This window comes from Falco rusticolus, chromosome 4, assembly GCF_015220075.1.
Source record: "Falco rusticolus isolate bFalRus1 chromosome 4, bFalRus1.pri, whole genome shotgun sequence".
NCBI lineage: Eukaryota > Metazoa > Chordata > Aves > Falconiformes > Falconidae > Falco > Falco rusticolus.
This window is the reverse complement of record NC_051190.1, coordinates 93,082,583-93,098,819: the sequence shown is the minus strand read 5'-3', so window position 1 is coordinate 93,098,819 and position 16,237 is coordinate 93,082,583. Positions and strand designations below refer to the sequence as shown.

At 37.6% G+C, this 16,237-nt stretch overlaps 1 protein-coding gene across 5 annotated transcripts in view; it reads left to right on the top strand.

The window, feature by feature from the left end:
- The first annotated feature begins 121 nt into the window (after positions 1-121).
- The window catches only part of NT5C3A (5'-nucleotidase, cytosolic IIIA), a 28,823-nt gene continuing 12,707 nt past the window's right edge, over positions 122-16,237 (top strand). The window contains exon 1 of one of the 5 annotated variants that reach the window (XM_037382874.1): positions 122-451. In XM_037382874.1, the coding sequence (XP_037238771.1) occupies positions 314-451 (138 nt within the window). In that variant the 5' untranslated portion in view covers positions 122-313. Of the gene's footprint in view, positions 452-15,832; positions 15,970-16,237 lie in introns of those variants that run through there. The other 4 variants (XM_037382875.1, XM_037382873.1, XM_037382879.1 and 1 more) reach the window with 4 other exon arrangements.

Below are 16,237 nucleotides of genomic sequence, written 5' to 3'. Positions count from 1 at the left end.
TGCTGCGCCAGCCCGCCCGCTCTCCTCCCGCCTTCCCGCCGCCGTGGTACCGCCGGCAGGCCACGCGCCCGTGACGTCTCGCGGGGAGCCCGCGCCGGAGCCGAGGCGGCGGGGCGCGTGCTGCGGGGGCGGGCGGAGCGCGACGCCGTCGCTGCCCACTTGGCGAGGCCGGCGGGCGGCGGGGACCCTGGTGAGACCCCGGGCAGGCGCTGAGGGGCGCCAGCCTCCCCCCCCCCCCCCATCACCCCCCGCCTCCAGCGGCCGGGGGGGCGGCCCCGCTTCCCCGCAGGGGAAGCTGCCCCTGCGAGCTACCATGGACAGGACCGCCGTGGCCAAGATGGGAGCAGTGGCCAGCGCCAGCGTGTGCGCCCTGGTGGGCGGCGTGGTGCTGGCCCAGTACATCTTCACTATGAAGAAGAAGACGGGCAGGAAGACCAAGATCATCGAGATGGTACGTGGTTACCAGGCCGAAAGCGGGGCCGCGCGGGGGAGGCCGCCGGCCCCGGCCGCTCGCCCTCCTCCTCAGGCCGGCGGCGGGCCGGTCCCGCACGGCCGCCCTCGCGGGCGGGGATCCCGCACAGTCCGGCTCGGCTCGGCCCGGCCCCGCCCCGCACGGCCCGGCCGCCTCCCACCGCCGCCCCACAGCGAGCGTGCCCCGCCGCGCCCGCCGCCCTGCGCGCTGACAGCCCGGTTCGCGCCGCTCCCCTCCAGGCGCCGGAGCCCGGCTGCTCCTGTGCCCACCCCGTGAGGCCAAGGGGCTCCGGGAGGCTGCGGACCCGGTGGCTGGTCCTTAGGGACACACACCGGGAGCAGGAGCGGCGGTCCCGCCGCGGCACGGCTCGCTGGCGCGCAGGGTCTGCGCCGTCCCGGCCTGTCCGGGCCCTGTGAACCTGAGCGTAAAGCTGCAGGTCGCGGTGCTAACTTAACAGCCTGCGTGTAACTTGTTCACACAAGGAAAAAATGGGGAGTGGGTGTGTGAGTGTGTGTGTTCAGCCATCTGTTGAAACTTGGAAGCAGTGTCTGTTCCCGGTTACTATAAAAGGAAGATGGAGCTCGCTCCCTACTGTCCTTGTTAAACTTGTTATTTACGGCCTTATGTAAAGATCTGCTTATCAGCGACTGGATTGTAAAAGTTCTTGGTTTAGGCAATATCCTGATTACATTGAAATTGGAATTTCATTGAAATTGAAATCCTTCAAAATTTGCGTGTGTAATTTGGACGCCGCTGTACTGAAGAACTGAACTGAAATCAAGTCACTTGCTGTTAGCCAACAGGTATTTTGTGATTTCCCCCACAAAACTTTACTGAACACTCTATTTTTTTCTTAATTACACGTGGAAACATAGATTTTGCTAAGAACTAGGATTCTGTGTGTGAATTGTGAGCTAACTATTCACTTGGCCCTACGTTGCAACACTTGCTGGTGGAAGTCATACAATGCAGCTTGTGATAAAGTGGGTCCCAAGAAGAATTCCGCTGTGCATTTTTCCTAATCACAGAGTCCTCATACTTTCTGCTGGAAAAATACTTGAATGCTGTTTCTAGTCATCAGTCACATCATTCAACAATTTGGAGAGGGGGTTCTTGGTTTTCAGTTTCTGTGAGCCTACTTAAAACAGTTTGTGGGAGAGCAGAAAGTTCGGATTGCCACCTTAGAGAAGTTTTAGATGTATTTCTAAAAGAGAGCTCTGGACTCTATAGTAGGTTTTTACAAAACTCATTTCAAAAACTCAGTGGCATAACACTGGTTAACTACCATTTTTTATTATCACCATCAACATTATTATTATTTCTAGTACTCTAATAATAGAACTTCGAGTTATGTGGACAGTAAAATAACATTTAGAACACTGATCATGAAAACAAAAGGCAGATCCAAGTTTCACTAACTCCTATTCATAATATCCCATCTAAGCTGTAGTTCAGAAAGTGCCTAATAATTGCTAAAGATATATTTGTATTAGCTTTCCATACAACATTTAAATGGTGTTTTGGCTGGGAAGACTTGTAACTTTTGTCTTTGTTGCAAAGATTTTGCCTTTGATAGGGAAAAAACCATTACAACAATGTTAAATTGATTTCTGATAAGTGAATTTCTGAAGTATGTAATTCAGATAAAATTTTCAGAACTACGTTCTTGGACACAGATCTGTAATCCTAAATAGATACTTCCAAAAATTCTGCTTTTATGATCAGAGCTTTTCTCAACTTTACATTGCAAAGGAAAAATAAAGCTTGTTAAAGCATGTCAGCCTTCTCATACAGAAACATTTGGCCAACTGAATGCAACACATTAATACTATCTGCTCCATTAGAGAGCTAGTGTTTCAACCGATATTCAAGTTGGCAGCTTCCTCAGCTAGCAAACATCTTTAGTTCATCAGCTGCAAGTTTTCTTTCTTCCTCATCAAGTATTTTCAACAGACACATAATCAGGCTCTGAAATGTCTTTGAAATAAGCAAAATAGTTATGTAAGCTTTACACCAAGGAGTTGAGTTTGTCAAATAAGGGCAAAAATGTGTTTGTTTGTTTTACTTGATTATACTGCATTCTGGAGAACTTCCTGAAATAGTTTTATCCGCCAACATAGATTTGATTAGCTACTTCTGTCATTTACAAGACACTCAGTCTGTTTCAGTTTATCACGAGAGAGACACATTCCTTTGAGCTTTGGGGAGAAGGTGCCATTTTCCACCCTGTAATTTAGTGTTAAATTATGGTGTGGTTTTGAACAATACTGCTTTATTGAGATGTATTTTTTCTCTTGCACAACTAATACACAATACTATACCAGGCTGGTCTTCTGTGTTAGGTTAAAATTACAGGATTGTTCTTGTATTTTCAGCAGATTTTTTTTGTTCAGGTTTTCTTTGGGGAACATTATGCTTTGGTTTTATATCCACATTTGATTCAGAATTACTTTAATTTATAACTTTTCTCAAAATCAGTAGGGAGCAGGCCTGTTTACACCTTAGTTACGTGACTTTAATTCTCACCAATGAAATATTATTTCATTATAATTAACTGCAGCAATATTTTTTTTACTTTTTTCTTAGTTAAAATAAAATTTGATTTATATAAGACCCAAATGTAAGTAAAAAGCTGACTTATAGCAGTGTTTAAATGCTAAAAAGACAGTGACCTTTACAAATCGAATAGAGTATCTGTAAGACAAGTTAAAATCAGGTATTATGACACCAAAAATGTTCAGTGTGAAGAAGACTGGAAAGGATTCTCAAGCTTTGGGGAAAATATAAGGGTAATCATGTTTCCTAACTGAATAAAAATAATTAAGAAATTCTTAAATGTATATCTCACATTTCAGTCGATGAATTTTTAGCAAAGTCACTAGCCTGATACAGAAATTTCAGCTCAATAAAGACACCATAAAATTACTGCATCTTATTTGGAAGCAAAGGTTTAGGTTTGGAATTAAAGTATTAATATTGTGTCTTTACTGACCATCTGAAATTTGCAAACAGGAAGTTTCCCTTAGGCACTGATCAATGTGAACAGAGTTACTTCGGCTCCACTTCTGAAGTAACAGAGGCATTAATAGTAAATATATAGACAGTCATGTGACATTTTACTCTGTGTGTTAAGAATCAACTATCTCCCAAAGTCTTCTGTATTACTATGCACAGCCAAATTGCCATTTCTGTGAAACTGTGAAAGTATTCCTACAGTCAGGTAAAGGTAGAAGTTAGCTGCAATGTTGCTAACTTTAATTTAAAGAGAAGGTTAATAATTAATCAGATTCTTAATTAGATTCTCAGGGTAATTTATTAGATAATGTTTGATAGATACTTTAAAAAGAGATTAAACCTTACAGTAAAAAGAGATTAAACCTTACAGTAACACTCAATCTTTTGGATTTTTCAGGCCCCAGACAAGTTTGCAATGAAGTTGTGGATCCTTATAGAGCAAATCAATTCTACTGACAATAGACTTCAGTTTCTTGCTTACTCTTTGCAAAGCCTCAAAATAGAGTGAAAAATGTTGCCTAAGTCTTTCAAAAACACTCATCTGTAAGGAGTAGTCCATATTAAGTAAAATACGGGGTTAATGTAAGAAAAACTGCTTAATAGAGTAACAGTATTTTTTGTTGTGTCTGTTTCATAAAGTTGTGAGGACCTTGGATTTTTTTCAGCACCTTGTCCTCACTCTTTAGTTTTGGAGCTTTTTATTGTATTTATTTTATAAGGATGCGAAACATAATACAGCTGATTGAAAACAGAATAGCAGAATACCTTAAAGTGAGGCTTTCTCTCTCAGGTTTGTTTTCCAGAAAACTAGGCACTTGGTTACATTTGTCAATTTCTGCCTTCTGTGCTGAAGTGAGAGGATCTAATTGCCTGAAAAGAAACTTTGTATCAAATTTCAACAACAGCAAATTAAACATTGACTTAGAAAGTAGTTTCTCCTATTTCAGGAAACTTTTCAACCAGCCATTGTTAGATGTCTCTGGCCGGTTTCCTTTCTAGTACGTTGTAGGGGGAAAGAAATTAATGAGTTTTTGCAGTATTAGAATTTGCCTGGAGAGAAATAAGCGAACTAGTAATAAGTGAGACGGCTGCTGTTTATCTGCTTTTCTAAGAAATAAAGGAGCATATTCTGTGAGTGTGACTGTTATAGACATTTTGTGGGGAGATTTTTTTAATTATTGTTGTTATTTTATTTTACTTGCCAGTCTCTGGTAAGGCTGGCTTCTTGTTTCTTAGGGCATCAGAGCATTTGTGCCATAGATGAAGGATACAGACCTTTACAGCTGGCAGCCATCACATACCACTCCACCTCTTTATTCTTGTCTTGTTGCTAGTAACTAGTTGTTGTAGTAACTGTGACATTATTCTGGCATGAGACATTAATGACCTCCAAGTGGTGAATAAAGTAAAGGAGTTTGTAATATGTAGCATACATATTCAAGAATCTAAATGGATATTATGTGAAACTGTTCCTTCATACATGCTTTTTCCCTTACAAAGATGAAGAAGAGTTTAAGCCTGAGCAAGCCGGAATCAATAAAAGGGGAATAGAAGTGACATGGACTTTCTCTAACGATACCACTGCAGGACATTGTAATTTTCTTGGTATCGCAGCAATAATATTTAAAATGTCATGACCTTGAGTCCTATCCAGTGATGTGATCCATGTGGGAATAATATTGTTCCGAAAGAATGGTGCTGTGATGTGAACCAAAGTAGTGAAAAGTGAAAGAACTCCTGGGACCTAATACTGCCCTGCCTAATTGTTAAAATTTTAAAACCAAGTTACATTTGATATGAGTACTGGAGATGTCATATAACTATTTCTATAAAACTTGGCTTTTGGTTTAGACTGTATTTCTCAATAGAAAAATCACATTCGCAGAATGATAAACACCAGTATTACTAAAACAAGGTTGTGTTGCCTGCAGGCTTTTTGCACAGATAATGATAATGATTATATATAATGACCTAGGATGTGGCTTGTAAAGCAAGTTTACACAGGCCAGGAAAAACACTTTAAGCACAGTTTGTGTTGATACAACTTAGATACTAGTAATAGCTTTTTATTCTCACTGTAAAATAATTCAGCTGGAAATTTTAGATATTTGTATCCTAAGGTAAGAAAAATTGACTAAATTTCAGTGTTTTCTTCTAACACTGTTAAGAATCAAAAAGTAGTCTACTATAGAGATTATGTACATACTAATACTAATATTTTACTTTATTTAGTATAATAAGCTGATCCTAAAATTTTAACCGCCTGTTTCAGAAGTAGGTTTTAATTTTCCAAAATTGGCCCTGCCTTTTTTTTTTTTTTTTTTTTTTTTTTTTAATTCAGTAGGTCTTGAAATATGTATCCTTTCAAGGAATGGCTACGGGAAGATCAATTAAATCTTTAATTCTGCATTAGTTTATTTAGAACTCATTAATTGTAGTTATAACAGTTCTCAAAAATGTCATGATGAACTACATCTGAAAACTGAGCTCCAAGTAGTGTATATAAGTAAAAGTCAGGATACAGTATATATTGTAGGTATAGGCTCAGAAGAGCTTGTTTGCTGCTTTCTTTTAGCTTTTATATAAAGTCTTTCTCTAAGACAGAAAAGCAATCTTTCAGTGAATCATTCTGCTCTGGAAGATGTTTACCTTTTCATAAATAGTTGGTATGTGTTAAGTTGTATTTTCAAGTTATTTTCTCCTCTCTGCAGTAACTCCTGATTATTGGTTGAGCTATAATGGCATCCATTCTATTAAACTCTTCTTACAAATTAAGACCAATAGCAAATACTGCAAGTATTAAATGTGTTACCTTTAACTGTCAAGACAGTATAAGCAGTAAGAAGGTTTTTTAATATCAGTGCAGATTTGCTCATATTATGAATTAAATTGGCTTAGCGTTCCAACAGTCAGTCTTGAGTTAACAAGAACTATCAGCTTCTATAAAAAATACCTAAATTGATCAATATAGGCATAGAAGAGACCCATAGTATGGACCCATGCATTTTTAGGCAGAAGATACTAGCTGTAAATTCCATATAAATGGTAAATGTACCTGTAAATGTAAAAACATCGCTATTTTTTTAAGTCTGGAAACTTTTTAAAAATACCTGAACTTTAGAAGTTCTTTCCTTAAAAAAATAGAATAACTGCCTCTTACCTTTTATTTTCACTTGAATTATTGCATAATGCAAAATATATAGTCTTTTCCTATATTGGCTTGTTACAATTCACTTTACCAGCCTTCAAGCCATCAGCCCTCTTTCCTTCCTTCCCTCCACGTGTGCATATGCAAGCATATATTGTGCAAGTATACTACAGTATACTCTTCACTTACTGTGAAGAGTCAGTCTTGGCGAGAGTTTAAGGAAAAATACTGGAAGAGAAGCACACTGCTAGATCATATTGCTATAATTTGCTGCATTTGTCGGCTAGTAATTAATTTTCAAGATTTAAAGTTTAGCTAGTTGAGCTGCAGCAGACAGTGTAGAGCAGCAGGTGGCACTAGTGTGAATTTTGTGTCTGCACGGTAGATCTCTGAAGATGGATATACACTATTTTGTAAAGTAACCTATCATTTAAGAAATCCTGTCCCACAGACACTGGCATTTCTTGGCCACTACCTTAGTCCAGGTCAGACATGTACAACTGAACTACTCCTGCATGCAGAAAGCCTACAGTAGCAGCTATGTCTCTGCTTCCTGTCTGATGCCCAACACTGAAATTTGGCTGATCCCATCACATACTAAATGGAACTGAGAGGCAAAGATAGCTCACAACTATTCTTCCTGGCCTTCTTTCCTAGCCAGCATGTGAAGAGCTATAAGGCCAGATAAGACTGAGCAAGAGAGTTGGGTAAGTATACTGTCGTAGAGAGTGTAGAAAATAAAAGTTAGGACATGAAATTTAACTTTTCCCCTGACCTTCTTGCAGTCATGTTACCATGAAGCAGTTGATCTGTAGGGACTATTTCTTCCTGGGGCAGAAGTGTTTGTGTCACAGTTATGTTGACCAGTTGCTGGACATTAGCCACTTTCTCCTACCTTTCTCCTTATTGATGGTGGTAATCAATCACCAATGGTCAGCTGCTGTAAAACATCTGAGAACTTATGATGTTTGCAGTAAGCAGATCTTTAGTCCCACATCTGTCACACAGCAGCCATTAGGTTGGAATCTGTGACTGTTGTGTTGGTCACCTCCATCTTAGGTTATTTGTGTGGAGTTTCTAACTGTTTGACAAAAAAAAAAACAACACAGTACTTGTTAAAAGTCCACTGGATTTTTCTAATTTGGCTAATCTTTATATCAAGAGTGTTTAACTTGAATGTTAAAGATGAGGTATTTTCCAGTACAAGTGAACATGCTTAAGGTTGCAGTACAAATCAAAGACGACACCATGTTTAAATACTAAAAGTAACTATATACTTTTTGTTCAGTAAAAATGCCAAAAAAGAATACAGTACTGCACTGAGACAATAATTACAAAAATAATTTTTATTTTTATATATATATACAAATATATATAATATATAATGTATAATACAATAATTTATATTAATTATGTAAATAATACCTATTGCTAGAAGGAAATGTGGCTTCTGTTTTCATATATGCCAAGCTTTCAAAAAAAAAGGTAATTTATTCAATCTGTAATTATTTTTTTTAAAGGGGTGGGGCAAGGCCTAGACTTGGACACTGAAGGTTCAATAAGTGCCTGAATATAGAATTTCAGACTTCTTGAGCTGGTTTTGCCACCAAGAAAGATTCCTGTTCAAATGTACTTGTTCTTACTTGTTTCCCCACTCATTAGCTGTGTCTTCCTTCCTTCACCTTTATAATAAACTGTTTGTCTGTTTTTCAGATTGGATCACTGAAATAATCCAAGCTTATTAGAGGGGTGTTTTTTTTACCTGAGAGTTTGTTTTACTCCACCTTAATGCTGACAGAATGAATACCACTGAAATGTACCATTAACCTTGTTGCTTTAAAGCTTTACCTCTTTGTTGGAAACCTACTAGTTATCAGATTAAAAGTGCATGTTACCATGAAAAAAGTTGTATGTGAAACCGAAGGGAAGGAATTAGTTAGTACAAAGCAGTAGCCGTATTGGTACATTAGCAGTACAAATAGTACAAATCGTAGTAGTGGTAGTATTATTACAAATGGGTTTTGAACGTGTCCTATATCACTTCCAGGGAGCAAATACACAGATATAAGGAGCATCCAGTTGCATCTTTGAATGGAGCCAGCAGCAGTCAGAAACATCCATAAAACAATGAGACATAGAGATGAAACAAACCATCACACCTCAAGTCATTGTGTTGCTGCCTGTTACTTTTAAAATGAGTGCATGGCAGCTGTATTTCATCTTAGACTTAATGGATTTTTTTTTCAAGAAGTCTAGAGAATGGTCTGTACTCAAAGAGATCCTAACCATTAAAAACCTAATTAGTATCAATACGTAACTTTAATTGGAATATTATATTAGCACTACATTCTTCCATCAAAATGGCAGTGTCTGGTAATGCATTGTAGATTAAACTTTGTCCTGCTGACTTTGCTTTCAAACTGAGTCCCGCAACTCCACTATTCAAGGGTCAGAGTTTATTTGACCTAGATACAGCAAGAAAAAATCTAAGCAGATGTTTTTTTCTTAGAAGCAGATAAGAGAAGAAGCGCATCAGCAGCAACTGATTCAGTCCAGGCCTTGGGCTTAATGCAAATTCCATTCTAGATAGTGTTACATGGGAAGCTTCTAGGGAAACAAGCATTTGTTTAAGTTCTTTCAACACATGTGCGTATAGATATATATATAAAATATTTAATTATAAAAGGTATACTTGTACAGTTTGGGAAAAAAATAATATGGGTCATCAAAATTACATTATGCAAGGTGAGCTTTTCATACCTGATAGCTCATTAAGAATTTATAAATATACCACAGTGTTTACATACTGCCAGTTCTTAGAATTCTCTGCTGTTTGCCTAGATATTTTGAAGAAGGATTAGCTGTACCAACAGCCTCATCTGTAAACATTCTTTCAGGAAGCATTAAATTCTGTGTACCTTGAGAGGGAAGTGGATCTTTCAGATAGCCAGACTCCCAACATCTATCCTGTTACCATAGCAGTATTAAAGGAAAATGAGAGCACTAGTCAAATTCAAAAATTTCAGTTTGTCAAAAATTAATTTTCTGTATCTGTGGTCTCTGAAGAACAGGTAGAAAAAAGGAAGAATGAGGTAAAAAATGAGATACTTGCGATTAAACTGAAGCACTATCATGAAGAGCAAATGATTCTCCCTGTTGTCACATGTTGCAAGCAGGGAGTGTTGACTTACCTTCTATGAAAAGTCTTGCCTGGTACAGATAGTATCATCTGTTTAGCAGTAGCCTATAGCAGAGGCCCAGGGAAATCATCAGAATGGGGCAAGTTGTCATTATTTTTTTTCTAGAATGATTTCCCAGCCTCCAGCAGTTTGTATTTCAGAGACAGTGCCTGTAATTTAAGATGAGCTTTTTTCATGTTGTTATCCAATACCTTTTTAAGGCTGTGTAAACTTACGGCATCACCGGAAATGAATTCCACATTTTACTACTTTACTGAATTGTGTGATCTGTAGCTGACTCATTTGTTGTGAATGTGCCTCCTGTTCATTTTAGTTGATGAACTCTGCCTCTTACAATGAAAGATGTAGCAAACAGTCTTTGTCTATTAACCTTTTCTTTGCCATCCAGTCATTTCTTTTCCAGGCTGAAGAATTCTGTTATATTCAATTGTTCATTCTGTGGAAGCTTTTCATACCATGGCTCATACTACTGCCCTTCTCAGGGACTTTTGCAGTTCTGCTCTGTCCCCAGTAAGGCAGGGAAATGAGAACTGCATTTGGTTTTTAAGTTGCAAGTGCTTAATGGATTTATAAAGTGCTACACAGAAAGCGTTGGTAAGAATAGGCAGCAGTGAAATCTAAGTACGAAGGCCAAGAAAAAAAGGTCAGTTTTCTTCTGCCCTGCATTGAGTGAGTGTCACAACCTTCATTTCTTCTTTCAATTCTAATGCTTTAGAAACTATTGTTAAATGTAAGCATAATACAGTATCTTCATAGTATTGATCTGAACTTGCTTACATTTAGGTTTGGGGGTTTTTTGGCAAGGGGAGGAGAGGTATGTTTAAGAAAAACCCATGAGATTAAATTCTGGCTCAGGTCAGATGTCATTTATAGACCAGTATTTCCAAGATAAGTGGTTATTGACTGAAGATGATTTGATCATTTCAAGATACTCACTGATTACTAAACAATTCATAAATATTTTTTTTTAGCCTACCAGTTTCAAAGGTTAATTCTCTCCAAAGTGAGGGGAATGCAAGCAAAACACAGAGATGAGGTGATTCCCCTATCATACAATCAGTGAAAAATGCCTGCCCTGAGCTGTATTCATTCAACCCCAGAATGTTCAGAACTGGTTCTGTATGGTTTGTACCCCTTATATTCTCTCAGAAAGACACTACATTTTTGCCTGGAGTAATAACTGACAGGAGGAGGTCACATGAAATACTGGAAATTCAGGCCCTAGTTACTATTAGTTCTTCATAGACTTCTATACAGGATTTGAAATTCTGCATAAAGTGTCGACTTCTATTGCCACAGTTGTTACAGTTCTTTCTGAGTTTTGTAATGTGTAACAATATCTCTGTGTTTGAGAAATATGTCTTTGATTAAATGTGTAAATCTGTCCAACCTCTTACTCCTGTGTTCTGTTACCTGGACTGCAAGATACCAAGTCAGCGATGTGTTTGGTTTGCCTTCATTCCTACTTGTAAGATTCAAAATTTCTGTTGATTTATCACCAGCAGAGATCTCTGCTTTTAGAGTGTTTTTGTAAGCACAAGAGGAAGGTGCATAAGGGAGAATGATGCTGCAGTATCTTTTATTCTCTCATCTGAACAATCCCATATAGAATTGCCGGTCATGGCTTCCTGTATGTTTGAAATTAATGCTAAAAACTATGTTCATTTCAGACTTCCAAAACTGCAGAAAATGTTTAGAAAAAGAAGGGAAAAAAAACAAAAAAAAAACACCACACAAAAAAAAACCCTTCTAATTCTGACCTTATGGACTTTAATAGAGTAACCACCTTGAGAGATCATTAAACCAGAATAATTTATCTCACTGCATGCCCTTAGCATTGTTCCTGTCCACTGCTTAAAACCTTTGGTTAGTCCTAATGGAGCTGATTATCTACCCCATGCTTAAAACACACACAGTTATCTTGCTGAATTGAAGTGTGTCTTTATGTAGCATTATTTTTTTAATCAATGACAGTGGTTTTCTTGAGATACCATTTTTTAATGAGTCCAACATTATAGGGGTTGTTTTATTAAACATGAAAAGAATAATTGCTGAAGAAGTTTAGCTGTTCTTTATATGTTTGAGTGTATGTGTTAGCACAAATTATGTTATGAATGGTCAAACTGTAGATGATCACCAGTTTTCTTTTTTATTTTTAAGAAAGATTGATCTCTGATTAGATCTAAAAGTATCAAATCAAGTTGCAAAATATGTCTTGTGGTACAGCGTTTAGTTTCTCTAGTTGGTTCTGTGTATGCATTTATTTTTGCCTTTTTAAATATGATAGCTGAGTAGACAAAACAAATTCTCAGATAAAATGGTACTGCTTAAAACATTGCAGATTAAGACCCTCATCTTCTTAGCATATGTCTTCTAGGTTTATCACAGTTTAATGAATTCAGTCCTTAATATGTTCTTAGCACTATTCCTTAGCAAGTGCTGTTCAAGCTTTTCTGTTTAAAGAATCTCTTACATTCCTCATGAGTCATCTCTATAATACACACACACTTTCATATACAAATAATACTTCTGTATTGCATCATACCAGCTGTAAATAAGACTAGCATTTTATATACCAAACCTGTACTGGAAAAATAAGTGGTATCCAAAATTCCTGCAAGGTATCCTTCTAAATCTTTATTTACCCCAGCTTCATCAAACTGAACATTTATCTTATTTTCCTTGTAATTGGCACTTAGGAATATAAAAAGCTATTCGTGGAACCAGGATGCTGCTAACTTGGTTTGCTAAGGCATGAATAAAAATGATGTTTGAATAAAATGGGTTTATGTTGGTTCCTTTCTTCTGCTTGGTTTTGGTACTTGCTGAAAAGGGTTCAGTTAGCTTTCCCTGTCTTGTGGACATGATATCAAGTAGTCTACTTTGGAAAATATTTACTAAGTAGACTTATCACAAAATCAAAATTAGAAAACAAATAAAGTTCCTTAATGCTTAAAATTGATCCCTGCAATAAAACAAGGTATTGCTCAGGTAAATTTGGGCAATATGCTAAATATGGGGCGATATATTAAAGTTGTGCAGTTGTAGTAGGCTCACTAAACAAGAATAAAAGGTAGTAAGCTCATGGAAAGCCACTAGCTGATGTTTATACTGTAGACAGGATTCAGTCACCTAATTTTTGTAGCAAATATTCTAATTCTAATGAACAAAACCGGCTCATATATGACCTCTTTCTTGATCTTTAAAAGGTGATGTCGGTTTAGTTGAAGTATTCAACTATTTACTTAAAAAAAAAGTTCAGCTTACTTGCTTATGTAACTTATCTGTGCTGTGTTCATTTCTTTCCACAAATAGGTGCAACTTGGGGCAGAGGTGTGTAAGGAGCGGCAGAACCAGTTTTTCTTTCCTTCAGACTAAAACTTACAGTGCTTTATACTCTGAGAGCATCCTGAATGTCTACAAACTAAGTTCATCTAACACACCACCATATAAAGTTGAACCTTTTCCTAGTCTTACATGATGACAAACCATCTAACGTTTTCAGTGGTGGTGCTCTTTTCTCTCTCTTTCTCTCTCTCTCTCTTTCTGTTTAGAATATTCTGCAGTCAAGGTATGGCCCTCAGCCAAAGAGAAAAGGTTAAAATAGAACCTATCTGTTGAAACAGCTATACCTCTTTAGTTCATGGTTCTTAAAATATATTTAAATGACCTTCGGTATTGTGGGGGTAGAAATATCATGGTAGACTTCGTTTGGTAATTTTAATTCGTCTCTTACCCGAAGTTAAACACTGTAAACAAAATGCTCAGCTGACTCAAATCAGCAGTAACAAAATGGTCAGTAGCGGGTATTGTAATTAAAGTGTTTGACATAAAGGTTTCTTAAAGTTGCAAAGACAGTCTTCCTTGGTTTTTAGATGAGGAGTTTCATATACGGTATTTTCATAAAAGTGAAAGTACATTGTTGTTAGAGATACAGTAGATGTTTTTCTAAGAATTAGGTGTTGGCTGTATTACTGTTTACAGAAAGTTTGCTCACGTCATTTTCTAGCTCTTTCACTAATGCTCATTTAAATCACTCATTTTAAATGCTTTCTAATGAGCCTGATATACCAAAGTCTGCAAAAGTTGGACTTAATTTCTGCAGCTCTTTTCTTCAGTCTTAAATCATGAGTATATTTTTTTAAAAATAACACGCACACAACCTTTTTTTGTTTCCCCAACTTTCATAAAGAGCAAACTAGCTTCCTTTAAAATCTTGATAGCATTAGAATTAATTTTCTCACTGAATCATATCAGACAATTACCAGAATATCAAAAGGCCTGCTATACCACCTTCCACATCCCAGTCTCACCTGTTGAGGTTCACAAGACTCATTTATATCAGCACCCTTTTTACCTTTAAAATATATAAAAGCTCAAAGACAAGTACTTTGCAAACTGCATGTATAAAGTGATCCTTTACCTGAACTGCATGATTCATCTAACAAGCATATTCTACTTCACTGTTTGTAAGACTTTTTAAAATATGAAATCCAGCACTGACAAAAGCTACAGCTTTTTGTTGTGCAAATAATTCATATTTATTCAAGACACTGCATTATACATATTTTTCTGAAACATTATTTTGGAGATACTATTAACCAAAAGCACGCTAACTGTATCAATATACTAAAAAAGGTAATATTCCCTGTATGTTACCTATTACAACAATGTACAAATGCTCTAACAAGTAGATTAATGGGAGCTATGAATCCTCGCAAATACCAGTGCCAGGTAAATACAAATTTACTGTATATAGTCTTTGCAGGGATTATGTTATATTTTGAACATACCTTTCAAACTGTTTTGCTGCTTCAGGATAAAGCAGACCTTAGCACGTACGTCTGGGGGGATCTTGTTCAATTCTAAGAGAATTAGTGTTGATGAAAGTTGCGTGCTTTGTATCAGCTGAAGTATTCACTATTTGTCCCACTGGGTCAAAACACAGAGAGCACAACTGAAAAAACTGAAAGCACACGGTATAGGTGAGAGTCCATACTGGTCTACAGCTAGAATGCAGACCCAAAACATATGGATCCACTGTATCATTCATAAAAAGTCTGGATTATTTTTTTTAACATAGAAAACCAGCACATCCTCCTTAAAAGGAAGTTTTTATAACTAATGAATTTCTGGAGTCCTGGTAACGTCGGGGTGTTTTTATGGTGTTAGGGGTTTTGTATGTGCTACACTACTAACCTGCCCTTGCTTCAATTCTGACAATTACACTGGTCACATTTGTGGCCACATATGAATTGGCCTGATGTTTGTGGTTTGTTCTGGCAGCCTGGAATAGTGATCATAAACCTAAGGTTGAAGATGAATTAAGGGATGGTATAGGGACTCTCACTGTTGCTATAACAAGAGTTAACTTCACATGACACTTCCAAGCATTTACACAACTTCCAAGTGTAAATATGATTAGGCAATACTTCCTTCATCCTCTCACAGTAAAAAAGATTCCTTTTAAATACAACTTCTGTGTCACCTTGTTACTGTCTTTGATCAGGCAACATGCCTAATGACAACCTTTTGAAAGCATGTCGAGTGGCCTTGTCTCTCAAAAATCCTGACAAACAAGCCTCCTTGATTTCCTGTTTCAGTATCACATAGATAATTAAAGTCAAAGCAAAGATTAATTAAGTAATTTATTTGCTGCCTTTACACAAATAAAGGTGTGCTCCCTTGTAAGTGTTAATGAGGCCATGTCAATGAGCTGTAAGAAATTTGTGGTGCTCTGCAACAGGAAATCCTAAAATGCTTGCAAAGATTTTATAAAAGGGTTAAAAAGTAACAAAGTAGTAAACTTGTGCTTTGAAAAACAAGTGCCTTCCTCTCTTAGAGCAGCCCAAATTTGCCTGCTGCATTCATGAAAGCTGTTCATTCAGAGAAGGTCAAAGGTTTTGTTGTTAGTACACCAGCTGATCATCTGTAAGCCTGTCAGGCTGTACTGCTGAGCATAACAAACTGCTGTGCATTGCTGATGTGCGTCACAGGACCCTGGGGTTTTGCACGGGGATTAGTCAGGCTGTATTTGGAAACGCCCTCAACTGCACCTTGTGCTGCTATATTAGTGTTTCTCAAGCAAGAGGAATTTTCTTTTGCTTCTGCAGCTGCTCCTGCAAAACCCTCTGGTAAGTGTGCACAGCTTCTGTCAACAGTACTGTCTTCTGCCTGCATTTTTAAGCCAAGTTTATGAGCTGAGGCATTACTTAGAGTTGTTTATTGTGACAAAACGTATTTTTAAAATTAGAAAAATGATAGCACAGAATTGGCAATAGCATTGAAAGAATGAATATATTTACCAGATTTTACTGAATAGGTTAATTCAACTTAAATGTTCTTCTACTTTTACATATGTATTGGAGTAGTCTGAGGTGTGGGTATTTTCAGAGTGACATA